General features: G+C 43.0%; 1 protein-coding gene across 1 annotated transcript in view; it reads left to right on the plus strand.

Annotated features, from left to right (window-relative positions):
- The window catches only part of CMTM8 (CKLF like MARVEL transmembrane domain containing 8), a 102,349-nt gene that overhangs the window by 60,806 nt on the left and 17,575 nt on the right, over window positions 1–23,968 (plus strand). The window contains exon 2 of the mRNA XM_073676581.1: window positions 6,184–6,357. Coding sequence (XP_073532682.1) covers window positions 6,184–6,357 — 174 coding nt within the window. The remainder of the gene's footprint in view (window positions 1–6,183; window positions 6,358–23,968) is intronic.

Raw genomic sequence — 23,968 nt, forward strand, 5'->3', positions numbered from 1 at the left:
CCCCCAATCCTGGTATGTGTGGCCTCCTCAATCCCCCAATCCTGGTATGTGTGGCCTCCTCAATCCCCCAATGCTGGTATGTGTGGCCTCCTCAATCCCCCAATGCTGGTATGTGTGGCCTCCTCAATCCCCCAATGCTGGTATGTGTGGCCTCCTCAATCCCCCAATCCTGGTATGTGTGGCCTCCTCAATCCCCCAATCCTGGTATGTGTGGCCTCCTCAATCCCCCAATCCTGGTATGTGTGGCCTCCTCAATCCCCCAATCCTGGTATGTGTGGCCTCCTCAATCCCCCAATCCTGGTATGTGTGGCCTCCTCAATCCCCAAATCCTGGTATGTGTGGCCCCCTCATCCCCCAATCACTGCACACACAAAAAAAATAAACACTAATACTCATCTTCCTTCCTCACCTCTCCTCCAGCGCTGCATCCTGTCTGCTGCAGCTCATGTCGGCATCTGAGCAAAGCGCATTCTCAGTTCCCGAGGTGAGCTGCTGCCGGCATATTCATTCCTCTCCACGCCAGGACTATAGGCGTGGAGAAGCGTGAATATGCATTCTCTTTAGTAGTAGGCAATGTCAGCAGGAGCTGCGACTCAGCACTCCTCTGTGCCCACTACTAAAGAGAATGAATATTCCCTCGTCTCCACGCCCATGGGAGTGGAGAAGAGGGAATATTCATGTCCCTTTGACAGCAGGCACACGTGATGTGCTCCGCCGCAACCTCCCTCCCCCCACCACTATCCACCAATACTCACCTATACAACTTGTCCCCCCGCTGCTTGGGGCACCTTGGTTCACGGGCCCCATAGCAGTGGCGTGGTCTGCTGCCACTGGCGTGATCGTAGAACCATCCAAAGTTTTGTTCCAAATAGTCAACAGGATCACAAAAAAACTTGTTGAAAAAAAGACTTGCATTATCTGACAAAGATTAGAAAAGATTCAAGGGTGAAGTGACCAAGAACCAGTTATCCTCCAGTGCTGTCATATCCCATAAATACAGGGTATTCAGTGCTCAGAGGCAACGCCAAGGTAAGAAGGGCTGAAACCCAACCACCACTGAACAAGACACGGAGATTAGACCTCAAAACTGGGCCAATAAATATCTGGACAGATTTTTCAAAGGCTTTATTTTTAAGGATGAAATGAGTGACTCTTGACAGGCCAGATGGATGGGCGCGTGGCTGGATCAGTAACTGACACCAACCTCCACTTCAACTCAGAAGTCAGTACAGTTGAGGTGGGGTACTGCTAAGGGCTGGTATTATTGATGAGCTAGTCGGATCTTTTTCAGGTTGAAGATGGACTCCAAATCAGCTGCCAAACCTACTGCCAGTTTTTAGAACTTTCTTCAAGCAGTGGTACAGGTCTGCATCTTTCAAGAAAACCATGATTTTTATGAAGAACAATGCTCCATTGTATACATTGACGTCTCCACTGCTTGGCTAGACAATAATGGCCTTGAAGATGAAAGAATAATGACATGTCCCTTTCCTCACCCTATTCAGAACTTGTGGGCCCTTCTTAAATGGGAGTTTTATGATGAAGGAAAACGGGAACCCCTCTAAAGCGTTTTGGAAAATGTAGCTGGTGTTGACCAAAAAAGTTGAACGTCAACAGATTGAGAAACTGACAGGTCACTGATAATTTTTGTGAAATGTCAAAATTGTATTTGTGGACATTTCGAGGAGTTTAGTTATTAGTCTCGCTTTAACAGATGAAAGTAAGCAATTGACATGGGGATAATTTGCGTTTTTCACTTAGTTACATAATAATTCTACACGTTAATAGTTGGCCAATAATTATGCACACATTCTCCTAAGAAAGACAAATCCTCACTTTTTATGTTACTTTTTTAAATGTTCAGGTTTATTACCGTTTTGGATTGACCGACACCACTGTAGTTGTTCAATAATAAAATGAATCCTCAAAATACAAATGTCCTAATAATTGTGCACATAGTGTGTGTATACATGTATAAAATATTTTACTCGATTTTTCCAAGATGAATAGATATGGATATGAATAACTTATACCTGTAATATCAACAATAGTATATGTTGACCAGTTAGTTTTGAGCCGTGAGTTGCAATAACACTAAATGACTAGATTTTTAGAACTGACCATACAGATATATTAAATTATCCGGTACTTGTGGTGTTCCAAATGGATTTTGAATCCTAGATGTTGAGGGCTTAGAAATTGAATAAAAGGGGAAGAAAATGTACCCAATACTTATTCCGTGTTGTGGTTTATCTATGCGCGTGTTCTCCTGGAAGGATCTCAAGCTGTGTGACTAGTGAGTATTTGCCATTTGTATAGAAGATTGTGAATGTTTAGAAAGCATAATGCCATACCTGGATCAAGAAGAATCGTCTTATTTAGAAGCTGAGAAATAAATTAGAATACGTGGTGCCAGGAATAAATGAATGTGCTTTCTTTGCAGTCTCCAGCAGAATTGCTTGTAGGATGGGTCTAATTTATGGATGGATATTGGATTAAGATAACATTGTAATGAAAAGTGTGCCTGGGTGTCATTATTCTTTTTTCAGATTCCCAGGTAGCTTCTTATTTATCTTCTGGGCCATTGTATCCATTCATTGGGAAGAAATGTAGTTTAAATGCAGACTCTTGATTTAATTAGATTCTTGTGAAGTTGAACCTAATATAGTCGTGCTTGCATGTCTGCGACATTGAATATTTAAATGATGATCACCGCCATGGGCAAAAAGTGACATTCTTTGTATTATATAGTGAAAAGAAAGTACTGAAGCTGAAGGATAACAAATGTATAACATAACCATCTATATACAGTGACTGCATAAAAGGCGTCTGTCAATAAACCAACAGCATCTAGAGAAATACCCTACAATGTTTTCTTAAGATGCCTTAACCCCTTCCCGACATTTGCAGTATATATACTTTTGCACTGTGCATCAAAAGTAGTTTTCTCCCACATATGGAGTATCTGTGTGCTCAAGAGAAATTGCACAGCAAATTTTGGGGCCCATTTTCTCCTGTTATCCCTTTGAAAAAAAAAAAAAATTGGGTCTGAAAAAACATTTTTGTGGGGAAAAATGTGATTTTCTTTTTTTATTATTTTCACTGCCCTACGTTATACATTTATGTGAAGTACTTGGGGGTTCAAGGTACTCACCACACATCTGATTAGTTTCCAAAATGGGGTCACTTGTGGGGGGGGGGGGGGTTCCACTGTTTAGGCACATCAGGGGCTCTCCAAACACGACAAATTTTGTGGTCCATTTTTTTCCTTGTACCCTTGCAAAAAAAAAAATTGGGTCTAAAGTTTTTAGAATGGAGTCACTTTTGGGTATTCTGTCATATAGACCCCTGAAAGTCACTTCAAATGCGATGTGGTCCCTAAAAAAAAACAAATGGTTTTGCAAGTTTTGTTGGAAAAATGAGAAATAGCTGGTCAACTTTTAACCCTTATAGCTCCCTAACAAAAAAAAAAAATTTGGTTCCAAAATTGTTCTGATGTAAAGTAGGAATGTATTATCTATTTTGTGTGTCACATTCCTGTCACACAAAATAGATTTAAGGGTAAGAAAATTCAATGGTTGAAAATTGCGAAATTTTCAACATTTTCGCCAAATTTCCAATTTCTTTCACAAATAAACGCCAGTCATATCAAATAAATGTTACCACTATCATGAAGTACAATATGTCACGAAAAAACAGTCTCTGAATCAGTGGGATCCGTTGAAGCGTTCCAGAGTAATTACCTCAAAGTGACAGTGGTCAAAATTGTAAAATTTGGCCCAGTCATGAATGTGAAAACAGGCTCGGGGGTGAAGGGGTTAAAATCCTCTCTGCACTTCCATATCTAGAGGGAACATAATGCCTAGAAGATGACAAAATACGGCATTTGGCATCTTTTCGGTCTATAGGGATCTGTTCTTACACTAGTTCTGAACATGCACTTAAAGGGGTATTCCCATCTCGAAGATCCTATCCCAATATGTAGTGGGTATAATAATAAAATTAGTAAATACCTCCAGTTAGAAATGTAGTATAGTTTTTTGATTTGATGTGTCTTTCCTCGTGTCCAGGCATTGCAGGACCTTAGGTATCCATGGTTATGTACACTGATAAAGTGAGCTAGTTGCTATTGGTCGTAATCATGGATACCTAAGGTCCTGCAATGCCTGCACATGAGGAAAGAGACATAGCGAATCAAAAAAATATATACTACATTTCTAATTGAAGGTATTTGCTAATATTATTATTATTACACCTACTACATATTGGGATAGGATAGGATCTTGGAGATAGAAATACCCCTTTAATAAACACACCGTGTACATAGCCTGGGATTGTCTTTCCTAATTTAAAACCCAGCACTTCTTCAGTTCTCACATTGTCGTTATATTGACACATTTTGACACATCCAAATATTAAAGGGGTTATCCAGGATTAGAAAAAAATGTCACTTTCTTTCAGAAATGGCACCACCCCTGATCATGTGTTTTTTCTGGTATTACATATAATCCCCATTTGAAGTGAATGGAGCTGATCTGCAATAACATGCACAACCCATGGTAAGGAGGTCGAGGGAAAGCAGTCATGTTTTTTTCTAATCCTGGAAAACCCATTCGAAGAGTAGTAGTACACATGAAAATCTGCAATTTTGTAATATATGTTACTCCCAGACTGATCTTTAGCTCTTATTTCATGATTAAAATCTGTATTCAGTGAAGACACATTTTTTTCATTACTAAGAGAGGGGATGACAGTTAGTGTTCATAAAGTTCTATGGAGAACTGTAATTGACATTTCAGGAGAACATGAAGTAGGTCTGTGTCTGCCTCCAGCTCCTCCCTCCTACTCCTTCCCTCTTCATAGAATTTTAAAAAGTGCCAATGTAATCTCCTGGGGAGGAGGGAGGAGCTAAAGGCAGACATATTCTGCTGCAAGTTCTCCTGAAATGACAGTGTCAGTTATCCATAAAACTTTGAGCACTAACAGTCATCTTCTATCTCCATAATAGGAGAATCTGTATTCACTGAAGAGTTTACCTGTGAATTGAGAATTTTGAGAATGAAAGAAGCAGATTTCTCTAATAAGACATATTACAAAGTTTCTTATTTTCTCATCTACAATTGATCTATGAAACAAAAAAATTAACTGTTCACTTTTAAAGGCACCCAAACACATTACATGAAAGTCAGCTGAATCGGCCTGATGTGTAAGAGAATGTAATAAAACAGATGGTGTGGGGAAAGAAACTGGGTAGCATGATTTAATGTAGAGTAGTACATCTGTGAATTCATGATACCATCAAAGAAATGTAGCTCTCTGACACCAGCAGCACTCATGCAGCCCCACAGAACACTGCCATCAACATGTTTCACTGTAGGCACCATGCATTTTTTTTTAACTTCTTACCATTGTGATTCCTTATATTTTGGAATCAATCTGTTCCAAAAACATATACTCTGGAGTGATGAGACCAAGATACATAGTCTCAGTAGTCTTCATCTTTTTCAGCATGGACTTTGGCAAATTGTAGGTATTGTGTTCCCGAAATGGCTCATCCCAGTTTGGCTTTCTACATAAATATCACTCTGATAAGTTAAAGATTCTATAAGTGCCAAAGTGAGTGTAAACGCAGTGTCTCATACACCATCTACCTGACGCGCGTTTTGCAACTGCTTAAGGAATTTATACCTTATCAGGCTGATCCTTTTGGTCCACAGACCTCTGCTACTTATATTTACCCTGTGGTTTATCACTATGTCTTTTTGACATTGTCTTTATTTTTTTTCTGTGTATCTTAGCATTTGTTACAGGGTCTGTTTTTTTATGGCATTTAATAAGTGATTTACATTTTTATTGCGATTACTTATATCCTGTACATTTTTTCTTGGTTTATTATTCATTGGGATGGATTAACTTTTGACTTTGGACCATTGCTCTGTTTCCTTTCTACTTCTTTAGCTAACTGCAGTGAACGTGCATGCCAATTTTCTTCAACCCTTCTCATCAGAAGATGCTCCTGTTTAGGTGTTAACTTCCGTGGTTGGTCTAGGCATCTCTGTGAGATGGTTGCAGTTCTATCATTGTTAAAGATTTTGTATCACTTTAACATTTTATAGAATTTAGGATTTAAATCTAAATCAAGACAATTATCTGATCAATTTTACTTTCTACTTCTCCTTTTAGGTGTTTGGATTATTGGTCTGGGCTCTAATAGCAGGCTCTGAATATTTCCATTTTCCTGCCTTTGGCTGGGTGATGTTTGTAGCTGTATTTTACTGGGTCCTGACTGTGTTTCTTTTCATTATACATGCTACAGGAGCACACACCAGAATCCACAAAGTTCCCTGGACAATAGTAGTAAGTATATTTCTTTAATGGTTGTGGCTTAAAATGAATTACAATTTGTATACACATTCCTATGTCAGACAATACAAAGCGAAAGTTTTATATTTGGCTATTACAACACCGATTCTACTTATTTGTCACTTTCTGCTCTGAGCGTTTAAAATGTATGAAATATTCTGGTGATTCTGAGCAAAGTAGTGACGCCCAGTTCACAACATGTTTAATGCAGTATGTCTATGACTCCGCCAAGGGTTCCATCTGAATTGGACAAGTGGCATGCACCTCACCACAAATCTTACTCCAGTCAGAGGCTGGAGTATGATTTCTGCCGTGATGTGTGCCACAACTCCTTATGCATTAGACAAGCTATGGTGTCTCACTACCGTATCACAACCATACAGCCGAACTCAGTGTTTTGCAAAAAACTTGTGAACTTATAAAGCCATATATGCCAGAATTCTGGGATAATCGCTTTGGTGAATCAGGGAGATTAAACATTCTAAAAAGTCAATGCATAATAAGCTGCTTGCACATGGTTGTGCAGCTGCAAGAGCTGGCAGAAATGCTTGATTACATCTGCCTTCCTGATTGCAAATATACAGCTTTTAACAAGGGCTAATATACCAGCCCCAGTTACAGGGGAAATTAGCAACTAAAAGAATGTATTCCTATGTTAAAATGCTCCCACAACCACCAAGATATTTTAAGACATTATTTGGGCACAGTTTGTGGAAAAAAAACACTTTTTTTTTTTATTTTCAAACCTGTTGACTAGAGATGAGCGTTGTTCTACTCGAACTGTTCGCCAATCTCAAATTCGAGCTGTTTTGGGCGGTGTTCGAGCCGGTCGGCGAACACGAACAATTTGAGAAAAATTCGGCTGTTCGAGGTTATGTTCGATAACTGTTCGTGCACCAAAATCATAACTGGATTTTTTCTCAGTAATGATGAAAATTAATGTTAATACGCAGTTTGAGTGTACAGCGGGGCGGGGGGAGGGGCAGGGGATGGATCTCTGCAGGAACAATGAAGATCTCCATTTTTTTTTCTCTTTCCCGCATTTGCAGTGGGGAGGTGCAATCTGTCAGCCTATCAGCAGCGCACACACGGAGCGAAGTGCTTTTTTTCACACAAGCAAGGGCATGTGTGATTGGCAGTGTATGTCACATGTCCTTGCCCTATAAGACCAAGCCATTTTCCCCGTCGCCACCATTTTCTCACTGCTGCAGCTGCGTGTTAGACGGCACCGCTGTTGCTGTGTGCGCTATACCTTGTTAATTTCAAGCCAATTTTCGCACAAATATACAGATAGCTTGGGAGTAGGGAATAGTTGTGATTGCAGTCCTTTTAAGGACTAGGTTACAGCATTTCCTACGACTTTTATCAGGCAGGTCTGTGCTCTTAAATAGATAGATTGTGGGAGTAAAGACTAATTGTAATTGGAGTCCTTTTCAGGACTAGGTTACATCAGTTCCTATCAGTTTTTGCCAGGCAGGTCTGTGCCAGTGCTGTGCAAGTTTTTTTCACAGCATTTGGCTGAATCTAGCAAAGCTAATCCTTTTTGGCCTATTGCAGAGTGTGTTAGTCAGTGGAGTAGCCTATCTGTGTTGCAAGATATACCACCTGTGTATAGAATACCAATTTTTTTACTGCACCTAGTGAAGTAAAATCTTTTGGGCATAGCATCATTCTATTAGTCCATCTATACTGACCTCCATCAGGTTGCAAACTGAATATAATTTTTTTCTGCATCTAGCTCTGAAAAAATATTTGGGCTTCTAGCAGTGTGTGGGACTTGGTCTATTAGTCCATCTATACTGACCTCCATCAGGTTGCAAATTAAAAATAATTTTTTTCTTCATTTAGCTCTGAAAAAATATTTGGGCTTCTAGAAGTGTGTGGGACTTGTTCTATTAGTCCTTCTATACTGACCTCCATCAGGTTGCAAATTGAATATAATTTTTTTCTGCATCTAGCTCTGAAAAAATATTTGGGCTTCTAGCGGTGTGTGGGACTTGGTCTATTAGTCCATCTATACTGACCTCCATCAGGTTGCAAATTAAAAATAATTTTTTTCTGCATCTAGCTCTGAAAAAATATTTGGGCTTCTAGCAGTGTGTGGGACTTGGTCTATTAGTCCATCTATACTGACCTCCATCAGGTTGCAAATTAAAAATAATTTTTTTCTTCATTTATCTCTGAAAAAATATTTGGGCTTCTAGCAGCGTGTGGGACTTGTTCTATTAGTCCATCTATACTGACCTCCATCAGGTTGCAAATTAAAAATAATTTTTTTCTGCATCTAGCTCTGAAAAAATATTTGGGCTTCTAGCAGTGTGTGGGACTTGGTCTATTAGTCCATCTATTCTGACCTCCATCAGGTTGCAAATTGAATAAAAAAATTTTCTGCATCTAGCTCTGAAAAAATATTTGGGCTTCTAGCGGTGTGTGGGACTTGGTCTATTAGTCCATCTATACTGACCTCCATCAGGTTGCAAATTAAAAATATTTTTTTTCTGCATCTAGCTCTGAAAAAATATTTTGGCTTCTAGCAGTGTGTGGGACTTGGTCTATTAGTCCATCTATACTGACCTCCATCAGGTTGCAAATTAAAAATAATTTTTTTCTTCATTTAGCTCTGAAAAAATATTTGGGCTTCTAGCAGTGTGTGGGACTTGTTCTATTAGTCCTTCTATACTGACGTCCAGCAGGTTGCAAATTGAATATAATTTTTTTCTGCATCTAGCTCTGAAAAAATATTTGGGCTTCTAGCGGTGTGTGGGACTTGGTCTATTAGTCCATCTATACTGACCTCCATCAGGTTGCAAATTAAAAATAATTTTTTTCTGCATCTAGCTCTGAAAAAATATTTGGGCTTCTAGCAGTGTGTGGGACTTGGTCTATTAGTCCATCTATACTGACCTCCATCAGGTTGCAAATTAAAAATAATTTTTTTCTGCATCTAGCTCTGAAAAAATATTTGGGCTTCTAGCAGTGTGTGGGACTTGGTCTATTAGTCTATCTATACTGACCTCCATCAGGTTGCAAATTAAAAATAATTTTTTTCTTCATTTAGCTCTGAAAAAATATTTGGGCTTCTAGCAGTGTGTGGGACTTGTTCTATTAGTCCTTCTATACTGACCTCCAGCAGGTTGCAAATTGAATATAATTTTTTTCTGCATCTAGCTCTGAAAAAATATTTGGGCTTCTAGCGGTGTGTGGGACTTGGTCTATTAGTCCATCTATACTGACCTCCATCAGGTTGCAAATTAAAAATATTTTTTTTCTGCATCTAGCTCTGAAAAAATATTTGGGCTTCTAGCGGTGTGTGGGACTTGGTCTATTAGTCCATCTATACTGACCTCCATCAGGTTGCAAATTAAAAATAATTTTTTTCTGCATCTAGCTCTGAAAAAATATTTGGGCTTCTAGCAGTGTGTGGGACTTGGTCTATTAGTCCATCTATACGGACCTCCATCAGGTTGCAAATTGAATAAAAAAATTTTCTGCATCTAGCTCTGAAAAAATATTTGGGCTTCTAGCGGTGTGTGGGACTTGGTCTATTAGTCTATCTATACTGACCTCCATCAGGTTGCAAATTAAAAATAATTTTTTTCTGCATCTAACCCAGCCAATAGTTTTGGCCTAATACCACAGTTTGGCCACTCAGCTCTGCTCGGTTACCATCCATTGTTTTTTTGTGCAAACAACTCTAGAGTTGTGAATTAGTTAACCACCAAAATGAGTGGAAAAAGGCCTGCTGCTGGTGGAAAGGGGAATAGGCGTGTTGGGAAGGGGAAAAAAGGTTGTGTCCGTGGGGTAGGTGCAGAAGAAAGACCATCTTCCAGCCAAACTAAAATGTCTACTTCTTTTAGCGGACAATGTGATAAGATCCCTTTCTTACGGCCACGCCAATCGCTACAAATTCCAGATGAGGCACAAAAACAGCAGGTGCTTCAACGGATATCAAGTGCTCCTTTAAGTGGGCTCTCCTCCACATCAACTTCAACATCACAAATACTCCAGTCCTCAAAGGTGTCACCCAAATCGCACTTGCTTCCTCACAGCTCCCAAATCTCCAGCTGCCCGTCTGAGTATGAGGTAGAACAGATGGTTGAGTCTGCAGAGCTGTTTACTCATACTATAGCCTGGGAATCAGAGGTCGACTCCAGCGCTTCTGTGAATCCAGACGAGGAAATGATCTGCACTGATGCCCAGAATCTTTGAGTCGGATCCAGGACCAGACGCAGAAGGTTCTGACCATAATGTAGACCCTCATTCCCAAACTGTAACACCTATTGGTGGAGACAATGAGGAAGACGATGATAAGACTCAAATACCTGATTGGAGCGACAACTTTAGTTGTTTGTCAGGGCAGGAACAGGTTGGCTCTGAGGACGACGGGTGTGATAACGCACAGGGTGATGATGATGAGGTCGGAGATCCCACTTACTGTCAACCCACAGTCAGCCAAGAGATGAGGTCAGCAGAGGAGGTGGAGGAAGATGCTAGTGACGACGAGGTCAGGTTGCGCCTTCCTGGACAGAGACGTAGTACTGGAAGCACGTCAACAACTGCATCCTCAAACACAACTCTGCCTCTCACCACAAGTCGTGGTGGCTCTTCAGGTCGCATGGGTGCTAAGCCTTGCATAGCCTGGGCATTTTTTCAGATCGATAAAGATGACCCAACTCGTGTTATCTGTAACATTTGTCAGCAAAAGCTAAGTAGAGGCCAAAAAATACATAGTTTGAGTACTTCATGCATGAACCGGCACATGGACATGAAGCATAAGTTGCAGTGGGAAGCTCAGTGTGCTACAATGCGGTCTAGCCGGCCGGGCCAACCACCGTCTGCCATATCTTGTGCATCCGCGGCCTCTTCATCCTCTGTGACTGGGGGGACAGCAGTCACACCTGTTTTGGGGCGCAGACCTGCCACCTCTTTACCCGCAACAGCCAGCGTGATTGGCAGGTCATCATTTTCTTTGGAGGTGGTAACACCAGCTGGTCTTGAGCGCTGTCCGACATCGATAGCACCACCTTTGGATCAAGGCAACCTAACATGTCCGCCTGCATCTTCCTCACAGACCGGCAGTTTGCCGGGGACACCCTTATCAACCCCGTCTAAGCACAATAGCCAGCCCTCGGTCCCTCAGATGTGGACAAGTAAAAGACCATTTCCTCCTAGCCATGAGAAAGCTAAGAGGTTGAATTTCACCATCTGCAAGCTCTTGGCTACAGAAATGCTGCCTTTCCGCCTGGTGGACACAGAGGATTTTCGAGACCTTATGTCCGTCGCAGTGCCCCAGTACCAGATGCCCAGTCGGCACTACTTCTCAAAGAAAGGTGTGCCTGCGCTCCACCAGCATGTCGCACACAACATCACCGCTTCTTTGAGAAACTCTGTGTGTGACAGGGTGCATTTCACCACAGACACTTGGACGAGTAGGCATGGACAGGGGCGTTACATGTCGCTGACTGGGCACTGGGTAGCTATGGTGACAGCAGGACAAGGGGCTGCTGTCCAAGTCTTGCCGTCCCCACGAGTTGTGCGTCAATCCTCTTTATGTCATTTTTCCTCCACTGCTTCTGCCTCCTCAACCTCCTCTCGGTCTTCCACCTGCACCCAAAGCCTGTCTGGTCATGCCACAAGCTTTCTAACTGCGCAGAAGGGATCCTGCACACCTCCTTACTATGCTGGCAGTAGGGCTCAACGTCATCAGGCGGTTTTTACATTGAAATGTCTGGGAAATGTGAGTCACACAGCTGAGGAGTTGTGGTCAGCTCTGGAGAACCAATTTCATGAATGGTTGTCTCCACTGGACCTGAAACCAGGGAAGGCCGTGTGCGACAATGCTGCAAACCTGGGTGCGGCCCTTCGCCGGGGCAATGTCACACACGTGCCTTGTATGGCTCACGTGTTGAACCTGGTTGTCCAGCAATTTTTAGCCCACTATCCCAGACTAGATGGCCTTCTGCAGAGGGCACGGTCGCTGTGTGCTCACTTCCGCCGTTCGCATCCCGCAGCTCAGCGACTTACATCTCTACAGAAGTCGTTGGGCCTGCCACTTCACCGGCTAAAATGTGATGTGCCTACCCGGTGGAATTCAACTCTGCACATGTTGCAGCGACTGTGGCAGCACCGACAAGCCCTGGTGCAATACGTTCTGACGTATAGCCTGGGCCAACGAGATTCAGAGGTGGGGCAAATCACGCTGGAGGAGTGGTCTCAGATCAGGGACCTATGCACCCTTCTGCACAGGTTTGAAATGGCGACGAAGATGTTTAGTGCTGACGATGCCATTATCAGCATGACTATTCCGGTGATTTACATGCTGGAGCACATGTTAAACAGAATTCGGAGTCAGGTGGTGGCACAAGAGGAGGTGGAGGAAGTAGAGGAGGAGGAGTTGTATGCGGAAGGGCTAACATCTGCAAGGTCCAGACGGTCGGCAGCACCAGGGCGGCAGGCATGTGAGGGTGGGGGAGATGATTTTACCAGGGCGCATGGTAGCAGCCAAACTAGTGAGGAAGGTGCAGGAGCCCAGGAAGAAGTGGAGGATGAACTGATGGAAGACTCATCAGATGAGGGAGACCTTGATCACATTTCTGTTGTGCGAGGTTGGGGGGAGAGGACAGAGGAAGGAAGCATGATTGTTACCTCGCCACCAACACAACAGGGACTTGGTGCTCCTGGATGCGCAACACACATGAGTGCCTTCTTGCTGCACTACCTGCAACATGACCCTCGAATTGTGAGAATTAGAAATAATCCTGACTACTGGGTTGCCACACTGTTAGATCCCCGGTACAAAAGTAAATTTGCAGAAATTATTCCTGCCATAGAAAGGGATGCACGCATGCAGGAGTATCAGCAGAGACTGTTGCAGAATCTTACATGTGCTTTTCCACAAAATACCAGTGGTGCACGTAGTGAATCTCACAGTTCCAACTTGCCAACCGTGGGACCGTCAAGTGTTCAGCACTCAAACCGTAACAGAACCACAGTATCTGCTGGTAACATCAATTTTGCGGAATCATTTCACCACTTTTTTAGCCCATCCTTTGCAAGGCCACAGGAGACAAGAAGTCTGACACATAGTCAACGCCTAGAGACGATGGTACAGGAGTATCTCCAAGTAAACATTGAAGCCACGACTGTGTCACTGGACCCTTGCTCTTTTTGGGCTTCCAATCTGGATAAATGGCCGGAGCTAGCCACTTACGCCTTGGAGATCTTGTCATGCCCCGCAGCCAGCGTTCTGTCTGAACGTGTGTTCAGCGCTGCTGGTGGTGTGCTGACAGATAAGCGCACGCGGCTCTCCACTGATAATGTAGACAGACTCACGTTCATAAAGATGAACAAATCATGGATCCGAAACGACTTTTCTACCCCTGTGTCATCCTGGGGAGAGTAAAAGCTTGATGATTGGTTAAAATCACCCTACCAACCGTTTTAAGCTTTCAAATTACTAATCATGTTTATCTGTATCTTGACTGGAAAATAATTTGGGCTTTGTAGCAGTGTGCAGCACTGATCCTATTAGGCCATCTATAATAAGCTTCACCAGATTTAAAATTAAAAATAATTTTTAGCTGCATCTAGCCCGGAAAATAATTTTGGGGCTCCGAGATGCGCAAGACACATAAGTGCCTTCTTGCTGCACTACCTGCAGCATGACCCTCATATTGTCAGAATTCGAAGTAATCATGACTACTGGGTTGCCACACTCTTAGATCCCCCAAACTTTTCGATCAACCTTTTCATTTTAATAAAGACCAACAAAAATGGTCATTTTTGAAATTATAAGCATTAGCAGGTTGTTAGAAACTGAAATCAAACAGTTTTCAACTCAAAACTTTATTCTAGGTGATGTTACATTTTCACATAGGACCCCTTGTTCGAAAGGAGCTTCTGAACTCTCTCGTCCATTGAATTTGTCAGGTTTTGGATGGTTTCTGCTTCAATTGTTTTGTATGAGGACAGAATACCCTCCCAGAGCTGTTGCTTAGATGTGAACTGCCTCCCGCCATCATAGACACTCCTTTTAATGATGCTCCAAAGGTTCTGAATGGGGTAGAGGTCAGGGGAGCATGGGGGTCACACCATAAGTTTGTCCCCTTTTATGCCCATATCAGCCAGAGATGCAGATGTTTTATGTGCAGCATGAGATGGTGCATTATCATGCAGAAAAATGATCTTGCTGTGAAATACACGGTTCTTCTTCTTGAACCATGGCAGGAAGTGCTGTTTGAGAAAATCCACATACATTATGGAGTTCATCTTTAGCGCCTTCAGGGATCCTAAAGGGGCCGACAATCTCTCTCCCCATGATTCCAGCCCAAAACATTACTCCACCTCCTCCTTGTTGGCGCTGTAGCCGTGTTTGCGTGGGGTGTCCATCAACCAGCCATCCTCCACTCCATTCATCTGGACCATCGAGCGCTGCACGGCACTCATCCGTGAACAAAACAGTTTTGAAATCAGTCTTCATGTAATGTTTGGCCCACTGGAGCCGTTTCTGCTTGTGTGAAGTGGATAGAGGAGGTCGACAGGATGGCGTATGCACAGCTGCAAACCTCTGAAGGACCCTGCATCTTGTTGTTCGGGGGACGTTGGAGGCACAAGCAGCTTCAAAAACTTGTCTGCTGCTATGACCAGGCTTTTTTGCCGCTGCTCTTTCAACCTGACGTAATTGCCTGTAGGAAAGAGTCCTCAATTTGCCCTTATCAGCACGCACACGTGTGTACTGTGAATCAGCTACATACTTCTTGATTGCCAAGACACTTCATCCTGATCATCACACAATGTTGATTGTAGTCATGCCTTGACCTAAACACTCCACAATTTGTTGCTTCTCAGCAGCCGACACATCCTTTTTCTTTCCCATTTTGGCAGAAAATGTAGGCTGCTTAATAATGTGAGAGAGCCTTCTTAAGTAGTCTTGCCTTTCATTGGACACACCTGCCAAACTAATTAGCACAGGTGTCTGCAATTGCTTACAGTGATATAAAGAGCCCTGACACACATCACCATCAATGAGTTTAACTGACAAACAAACAAATTCTTCCCTTATCACTCCTAAACACTTTTTGCATAATAATTTGGAACGCGGTGTACATGTGCTTTTCCACAAAACACCAGTGGTTCACGTAGTGAATCTTACAGTTCTAACTTGCCAACCGTGGTCTGTATGGAATTGTTCAATAAAGGGCCCAAAATTAAGATAACATAGATGGGAGAGGTCTCTATGAATAGGAATTCCTAAGTATTTGATACCCTGTGAGGGCCAGGCAAAGGGAAAGTTGGACTGGATGGAATCCTATATGGATTTAGGGAGGGAGACATCGAGGGCCTCAGACTTCGCTGCATTGATTTTAAAATTTTACCATGTAACAAAGTGATCTATTTCAGCCATAACAGCAGGGATGGATATATGTGATTGAGTGATATATACTAGGACATCATCAGCAAATAGAGAGCACTTGTACTCGGTGCCTCCCACCTCAATCCACCTAATATTGGGGTTATGGCGAATTGATGAGAGCAGGTGCTCCCTCACTAGGATGTATAAGAGAGGGGACAGAGGACATCCCTGCCTTGTCCCATTGGTGATTGTGAAAGGTGATGAAAATGTTCTGACGCACCCCCTGGGCCTTGGGACACCCGGAGCCGGACCCTTTTTGGTGGATGCTGGTGGTTGTAGTCTTCGTGGCGGCGATCCGGTTCCATGGCTCAGGGCGGTCAAACCAGTGGCGGAACTATTTATGTGGTTTTGATGTTTAAATGTCCGACTACGCCACCCGTGGATTGCGGTCAGAGTGAACCGCCGCTACAGGGCAGACCGCTAAGGCTGGTGTTGTGGGTGCAGCAGAGCGTAGCATAACTCCCCACGGGAGGAGTATAGCCTCAGGGCAGTGTATGCGGAGGATGGGGGTGATGGTGCAGGGCAGCAGCAGTAACGACACGGAGTCAGTGATGCAGTTCAGGGCCTTTACTCACAGTTCTTATTATCCAGACCACGTCTGCAGGTAACGGCTGCCCACGTCGTACTGTGCTCACCAGGTGAGGGGCTCAGACAACTCCCAGATAACTTTGGAGCGCTTCACAGGACCCCCTTTGTGTGTCCTTTGTCTGGCCTTTCTTACCAACACTTCTGTCCGGCTGCCTCGGGCCTCCTCTTGGTAAACTTGGCGCCAGTTTCCCTGACCCTATGTGGTGCCTTCCTAGCGGGTGGAGCAAGGGGCTGCGCCACATAAAATGTCAGAGCCTCCGGTTTCTAGCTGAGGGTCGTTTCCTGCCTCCACTAGTTTGGGGACCGGTCTCCCCCTTTGGCCTGACCCCTCCACGCAGGTGGATTCGGGCGTGCGGTGGCGACTCGCCCGTCCGCACCCCTGGGATCCCTTCATTCCTCGTTCCTGGAGCCTTCTCCGCTCCTCTTCCTTCCTTCTCCCTCTTGCAGGCCTGGGCCTCTGTTACTAGGCCCGCCTCCGGAGCAGAGCTCATGCAGAGCCCCTGCTCCCTGCCACTTCTGCTCAGACTTCTCTGCACTGAACTAAGATGGTGCCCACCTTTTATACTCCCTTCTCAATGCACCCAGGAACTGCTTCCTCCCTGCTCCTGCACTGCAGGGTTCCCCTTCCTCAGTGTTCCCTCCCCCCACTCCAGCCAGGGACAGGTACTGTCGTGCCCATCTCAGGGGCATATTGGTCGCCCTGCCCCACGGCAATGTGGTGTAATGCATGCAGGTGTCGGGTCCTGATCCACACTCCATCCTTATCTGAGAGTGAGATATCACACCTCTGGGTGAGGTGCAATACGTCTGTAGCAACCGAGCCCTCGGTGCTACAGTTCCATTTATCTTCAGCCTAGGTGACGTATTGTGATACAGGGCCGTGATTTTGGCTATAAAAGGGTCCCCTAGACCCCTACCCCAAGCTTTTTAAGAGAATCATATATGGCGTGCCAGGAGACTCTATGGAATGCTTTCTCAGCATCCAACGAGAGTATCTACTTACAAATTTTTAACTGCATCTAGCCCAGGAAATACTTTGTGCCTAGTAGCAGTGTCTGCTAGTCAGCGGATTATCCCGGCTGTTAAGCAAGCTACACCACCTGTAGTTTGGACACTTAATTTTTTCAAAGGAAATGCTTCGGGACCACGGGATACTTAGTGAAGAGCATCAGGAGGCACCCCAAGGCATAGGGCCTGGGACTGGCACTAGGATGCCTTGCGGTGGACAGCCGAGCTCGATCCTTATAAAAGCTTTTTAACTGCAGCAGCTTTAGTGGACGCTACTGGAGCTGGAATTACGCGGCTGCTGGCATGAGACTTGCCCTCCAATAGATCCTTGTAAATGGATTTAAAGTGTATTCATTCAAATTAGAGGGACAATTTAAATTAAAAAGCTTAGAGCTGCCTCCACCACAGGGGGGCTCTCTCGACCCACCAGCGGACAGGCACCAGTATTGGGAGAGGGGGGCTGGCCGTCAGGGTTCACCGCGGCTCTGGCACAAACCCGGCAACACGGAGGTGGCACGGGCAGGAGCGGACTGGCCGTCTCGGCTTCTCACTTTTTGGATTTTAGAAGGGCATGACATGCCTATATCTGTGTCTCCCCCTCCTTTTACTCCTCCACCTCTTTTCTTTTCGCATGACTATATGTACTTGTCACTTTTCCATGTGTTAGTTGTGTCTTCTGAGCAGTTTGTCAGCTTTTGGACACCTTTGAAGGTGTTTTCTATGTGTTTCTATGTGTTTTTGTTTGCCTGCCATTGGTTTTAACGGTGTTCGAAGGTGTTCGACGAACAGTTCGGCGAACACACGGGTGTTCGACGAACCGAACCGAACTCGAACACTACGGGGGTGGCTCAACACTACTGTTGACTAAAGAAAAAAAAATGTGAGAATTGAATAAAAATGAATCTCCATATATTGTGAAGAGGCAAAAAATGTTGAATATTGGAAAGAGAAATAGTTTTAAAGTTGTTAGTAGCCCATGTATGATGATAACCCCAAAATGTGCCTGGTCCTGATCTACTCTGAAACAGCTAGATGCTTTGCAATTGGTTGCTGTAGGCAACAATGGTGTTTTTTCTATTCTATACTGTAAGGGAAATTATAACATCAGGTTAAGTTTACCATTCACATGATGAACACTACTGCAACGGCATAACCTCTAATTACTCTTATTACAGGATGTCTGAATTAAGGGGAGACTACAAAAGGTGTCATTCCTGACACCTCCACCTGGTGAACCCAAGGTTCAAAGCTTGTGCAGGTGGTCCTTTGTGGCCAGGCTGGGCATTTACTATAGGGAGAAGGGTGGTTAGAAGAAACAGGTTATTTGATGGGTAAGCACTGTATTTTTTATATTAAAGCTTTAAAACTTTAATAAGTTTGGTCCTTGTATGCACTAAAGAATCCATAGCCTTTCATAGTGTGTGGCCTTTTCACTATCTGACAGTAGGCTATACAGTAGTGTTCAAAATAATAGCAGTCCAATATGACCAGATTAATCCCTGTTTTTGGTATAAGTTATATTACCACATGTCAAACAATTTACCAGCTAGATTCTGTGTATTTGAATAATTAATTGTAAGGGGGTGTGTTCAAAATAATAGCAGTGTGGAGTTCAATTGGTGAGGTCAATCATTCTGTGAAGATTCAGGTGGCCCTTATTTAAGGGTGAAGCCAGCACATGTTGTACATGCAGTTCTCCTTGAAAGCCTGAGAAATATGGGTCGTTCGAGACCTTGTTCAGAAGACCAGCGTACTTTGATTAAAAACTTGATTGGAGAGGGTAAAACCTATAAAGCAGTGCAGACAATGATAGGCTGTTCAGCTAAAATGATCTCCAATGCTTTAAAATGGAAAGCAAAACCAGAGAGACGTGTAAGAAAACGGAAGACTACCATTCAAATAGAGCGAAGAATAGCGAGAAAGGCAAAGGCTCAGCCAATGATCAGCTCCAGGATGATCAAGGACAGTCTCAAGTTACCTGTGAATACTGTGACAGTTAGAAGACGCCTGTGTGAAGCTAATGTCTTAGCAAGAAGTCCCCGCAGAGTCCCACTTTTAAAACAAAGATATGTACTGAAGCGGATACAATTTGCAAAAGAATACATCAACTGGCCTAAGAGAAATGGAGGAACATTTTGTGGACTGATGAAAGTAAAATTGTTCTTTTTGGGTCCAAGGGCCGCAGACAGTTCATCAGATGACCCCCAAGCTCTGCATTCAAGCCACAGTACATTCTGAAGACAATGAAGCATGGTGATGCAAGCATCATGATATGGGCATGTTTCTCTTACTATGTTGTCAGACCCATTTACCACATACCAGGGATCATAGACCAGTTTGCATATATTAAAATACTTGAAGAGGTCACGTTGCCTTACGCTGAAGAGGATATGCCCTTAAAACATTGAAATGGGTGTTTCAACAAGATAATGACCCTAAACACACCAATAAACGAGCAAAATCTTGGTTCCAGTCCAACAAAATTGAGGTTATGGAGTGGCCAGCCCGATCCTCAGACCTTAATCTGATAGAACACTTGTGGGGTGACATCAAAAATGCCGTTTCTGAGTTAAAGCCAACAAATTCCAAAAAATTGTGAGGTGTAGTCAAAGCATCCTGGGCTGGAATAACAGTGGACAGGTGCCAGAAGTTGGTTGACTCTATGCAACATAGATGTAAAGGAGTTCAAAAAAACTGCGGGTATACAACTAAATATTAGTTGTACATAGGTTAGTGATTCACAGGAATGCTAAATTCTAAAAAAAAATACATATTGTGAGTTTGTAAAGACAAATGTAGACACTATTTTTTTTAAAACGGCCCAATGTTCATTTTTTTGTTTTCTGTAGAGTAGTTAAAAAATTATATACATTTCTCCATGTTTTGAATTAGAAAACAGTGTACAATGTTCCCAGTGCATGGAAATAAAAACTAGTATAAATATTAACTCATGTTTTTGAACACACTGCTATTTTAAATACTACTGTATTTTGGGGACTCCTCACACCATGTGTTTTCAGTGAGTGGTAGCAGTATGTTTTGTACATGGTAAATGTGGACTGTGTTGGGGTGAGTTATGCTCACTTTATAGCCTGTAACTGAGGTTGAGTTCAAGATTGAGTGAGAGGATCTAAATTAACCCTTGTAGTCGCACCCCACGTCGTGTGCTAAGAAATGTGTATGTTGACAAATAGGGCTCGCTCCCACTTGCAATGTAATCGGACAAGTGCAACCCGATAAATCAAATTGCACTTGGCCGAATGTTAACCCATTTGGCATGAGAAAATAATCACAGCATGCTGCTATTGCATCCGTGAATCGGATCACACGTTCTCATATAAGTCTATGGGTTCTTGTGAAACATCACACTGCACTCTGATATCACCCGAGTGCAGTGCGATTCCCGTGGGCCCCGGCAATGGAGGAGAAGGAGAAATTAATTTCTTAGTCTCCTCTGTAGCTGTGCTGCGATCCTCTCATGCGAGAGGATCAGAGCACTGACACTCTGCTCCCGCTCACAGCAGAGCAGGAGCCGGGTGTCCTTAACATATCACATCCAAGGATCTCTCATCTTATGCCATGCGCTAATGTGTCTCTGGCCATACTGAAACATTAGGGCATCCAACAGAAGCTGTGCAGAGTTGCTCACCAGTTTCAAGTGAACTTGGTAACTGTACATAAATGGCTTTCTGGTGCCACCTATGGGTACTGTAGTTGTGTAGGCATTTTACAGGAAGAGACATTGCTTGTCTTTTGTGACTACAATTGTCTCTTTATTAAAGGTAGAACCTGTCCATTCATGGCCAAACATACTCAGTTTCCAGTTGCCAGGCGTAAACAACATAGTTATATTTACATTCATATGAAGCTTTTCTTTTTAGCTTTGTACTTGGGTTTAGTACTTATGTTTTGAATCTCTGATACTCTATTTTACACATGCAATACAGTATTTTTTATGACTCTACAGAAATGTGTCTAAGTGCAATTTGAAGATGTGAATACGTACATGTATTGAGTTTTTTGCCTTTTCTTACAAGACCACAACGATTAGATCTGGGGAGAAGATTGTTGAGTGGGATTTTTTAAGTCATCCAGCACTCAATTCTCATCTCTAATGTAAAAGAATTAGCTGTGGTGCTTCAGGCCATGACTCATTTGATGCATTATTTTTAATAATTCACACTCTAAGCTCTTCCTACACACACAGAAAATCAGATTTTCAATGGAAGCTCGATAGTGGGTTGTTAATTTTAAGGAAATATAAATTTAATAAGTGTCATCTTTTTCAGTTAAGATTTACATACTATATACTTGAATTTTTCTATCCACTTAAAGGGAAATGTTAGCAAGTTTAAGACATGAAAGGTGGACTGCAATCGGGAAAGCCAGGTTGGGGCAGTCAACCAGCTAATTATATTTACATTAATGCTACTAAATAAAACTAATATCTTTTTAGCATCTGACTACACATCCCAAAATGTTATGCAGAGGACCCATATATTTAGGGGAACTTTTAAAACAATTTGGTTGAACGCCAATAAGTCTTTATTTTTGGAACCCTAAATAAAACTCTGTACATGGTATTAAATAGATTTAAGAGTAAGTGAGTAAAAAAAACGAAAAACCGGCACAACTCAGATCGCATACCTTCACAGATCTCCATGAGGCTAAGTGCCCACGATGCAGAAATGCTGCAGATTTTTCCTGCCAGGTAGAAGCGTTTGTCAAGCGTTTTTGCATGCATTTCTGCATGCGGGTTATCAAGCGCTTTTTCAAGCAATTTTAGCATCACTTGGAAAAGTGCTTGACAACTTGGTCACACTATATAAATCCATGCAACTGGCATGGATTTATATAGTGTGACCAAGTTAATAGTTAAAAAAAAGAATAAAAATGGTAAAAAATAATTAAAAAAAACATTTTACTCCCCTTCTGATGGCCCGCGGTCTTCTCTTCGGTGCGTCCGGTCTCTTGTACGGCTCGCGGTGGTGGAAAAGGACCTTCCATAACGTCAATAAGTCATGTGACAAGTCACACGACCGCCGACGTCAGCGGTCGTGTGACCTGTCACATGACTAAATGACGTCATGGAAGGTCCTTTTACACCATCGCGAGCCATCGGGGAGCCAGGACGCACCAGAGAGAAGACCGCGGGCCATCAGAAGGTGAGTATAATGTATATTTTTTATGTTAAATTCTTTTTTTTTTTTTTTTTAACAGGCACTATGGTACCCGGGTCTGGAGGAGAGTCTTCTCTTCTACAGACCCAGGTACCATCCGCACATTGAATCGCTTAATATCCGCATGTGCACATGTAATCATGTGGATATTAAACGATTCCATGCAAGTCAATGGCGGCAATTACGCCGCGTGTCCGCAAAAATAATGGACATGCTGCGGATTTTTCTGCAGTGATAATCCGCAGCGGAAATTTCCGCAGCATGTGCACAGCACATGCGGATTATCATTGGGGACCATGGGGCACGTATTATCAAGTGTTTTTTAAGCGTTTTCGCTGCGGAAATTCCGCTGCAAAAACGCTTGATAAACGCATAGTGGGCACGCAGCCTGAGTGTCAGTCCACAGATGGCCAGAGATCGCAATCAACGGGTGCTCAGCCCAGAAAAAACAATAAAATAAATAGACTAAAAGTTTTTCAACTGGAAACGCTTGCTAGAGTGTCACCTTTCATCTATCTACTAAGTTAAATAGATTTAATACTAGCAATCTTCTATTTAGCTTTGGACTGTTGTGTTAATGACTAAAACAACCTTTTCAAGACACATTTGTTACAAGGTTTTTTGTTTTTTTGTTCATACAGTTCTTTATTTTATATACATTTTTAATGCGTACTGCACCTTCCACATAGGCTCACAAACAGGCATGGAATTTAAAAAAATGTTGGACTCCCTCTAGCTTATTAAGTGATTATGTTAGCTTCTACAATCAATATATAATAGGTTGGAGTTCGCCCTCTTGGACCCCCACTGATTTTTAAGAATGAAGGAAACTCTGCTGATCTCCCCTGCTTCCCACTAATTTTACAATACAGGAACACATCTTCCAGCATGTTGGGAGAACCTCAGATCATATAACAAACACAAAAAATAACCCACGAATAAATAAAATGGGTTAACCAACTTAAATTCAGGTGTTTGTAAATGCTTATAAAGGGTTCTTATTTTATATCGTTATAAGTAGTGTTGAGACACCCCTGTAGTGTTCGAGTTCGGTTCGTCGAACACCCGTATGTTCGCCGAACTGTTCGTCGAACACGTTCGAACACCGTTAAAACCAATGGCAGGCAAACAAAAACACATAGAAATACATAGAAAACAAAGGAGTCCAAAAGCTGACAAACTGCTCAGAAGACACAACTAATACATGGAAAAGTGACAAGTACATATAGTCATGCGAAAAGAAAAGAGGTGGAGGAGTAAAAGGAGGGGGAGACACAGATATAGGCATGTCATGCCCTTCTAAAACCAAAAAAGTGCGAAGCCGACACGGCCAGTCCGTTCCTGCCCGTGTGACCTCCGTGTCGCCGGGTTTGTGCCAGAGCTGCGGTGGACCCTGATGGCCAGCCCCCCTCTCCCA

Source organism: Phyllobates terribilis, unplaced genomic scaffold (assembly GCF_046119375.1).
Source record: "Phyllobates terribilis strain yellow unplaced genomic scaffold, ASM4611937v1 Scaffold_4__5_contigs__length_816908805, whole genome shotgun sequence".
Lineage (NCBI taxonomy): Eukaryota > Metazoa > Chordata > Amphibia > Anura > Dendrobatidae > Phyllobates > Phyllobates terribilis.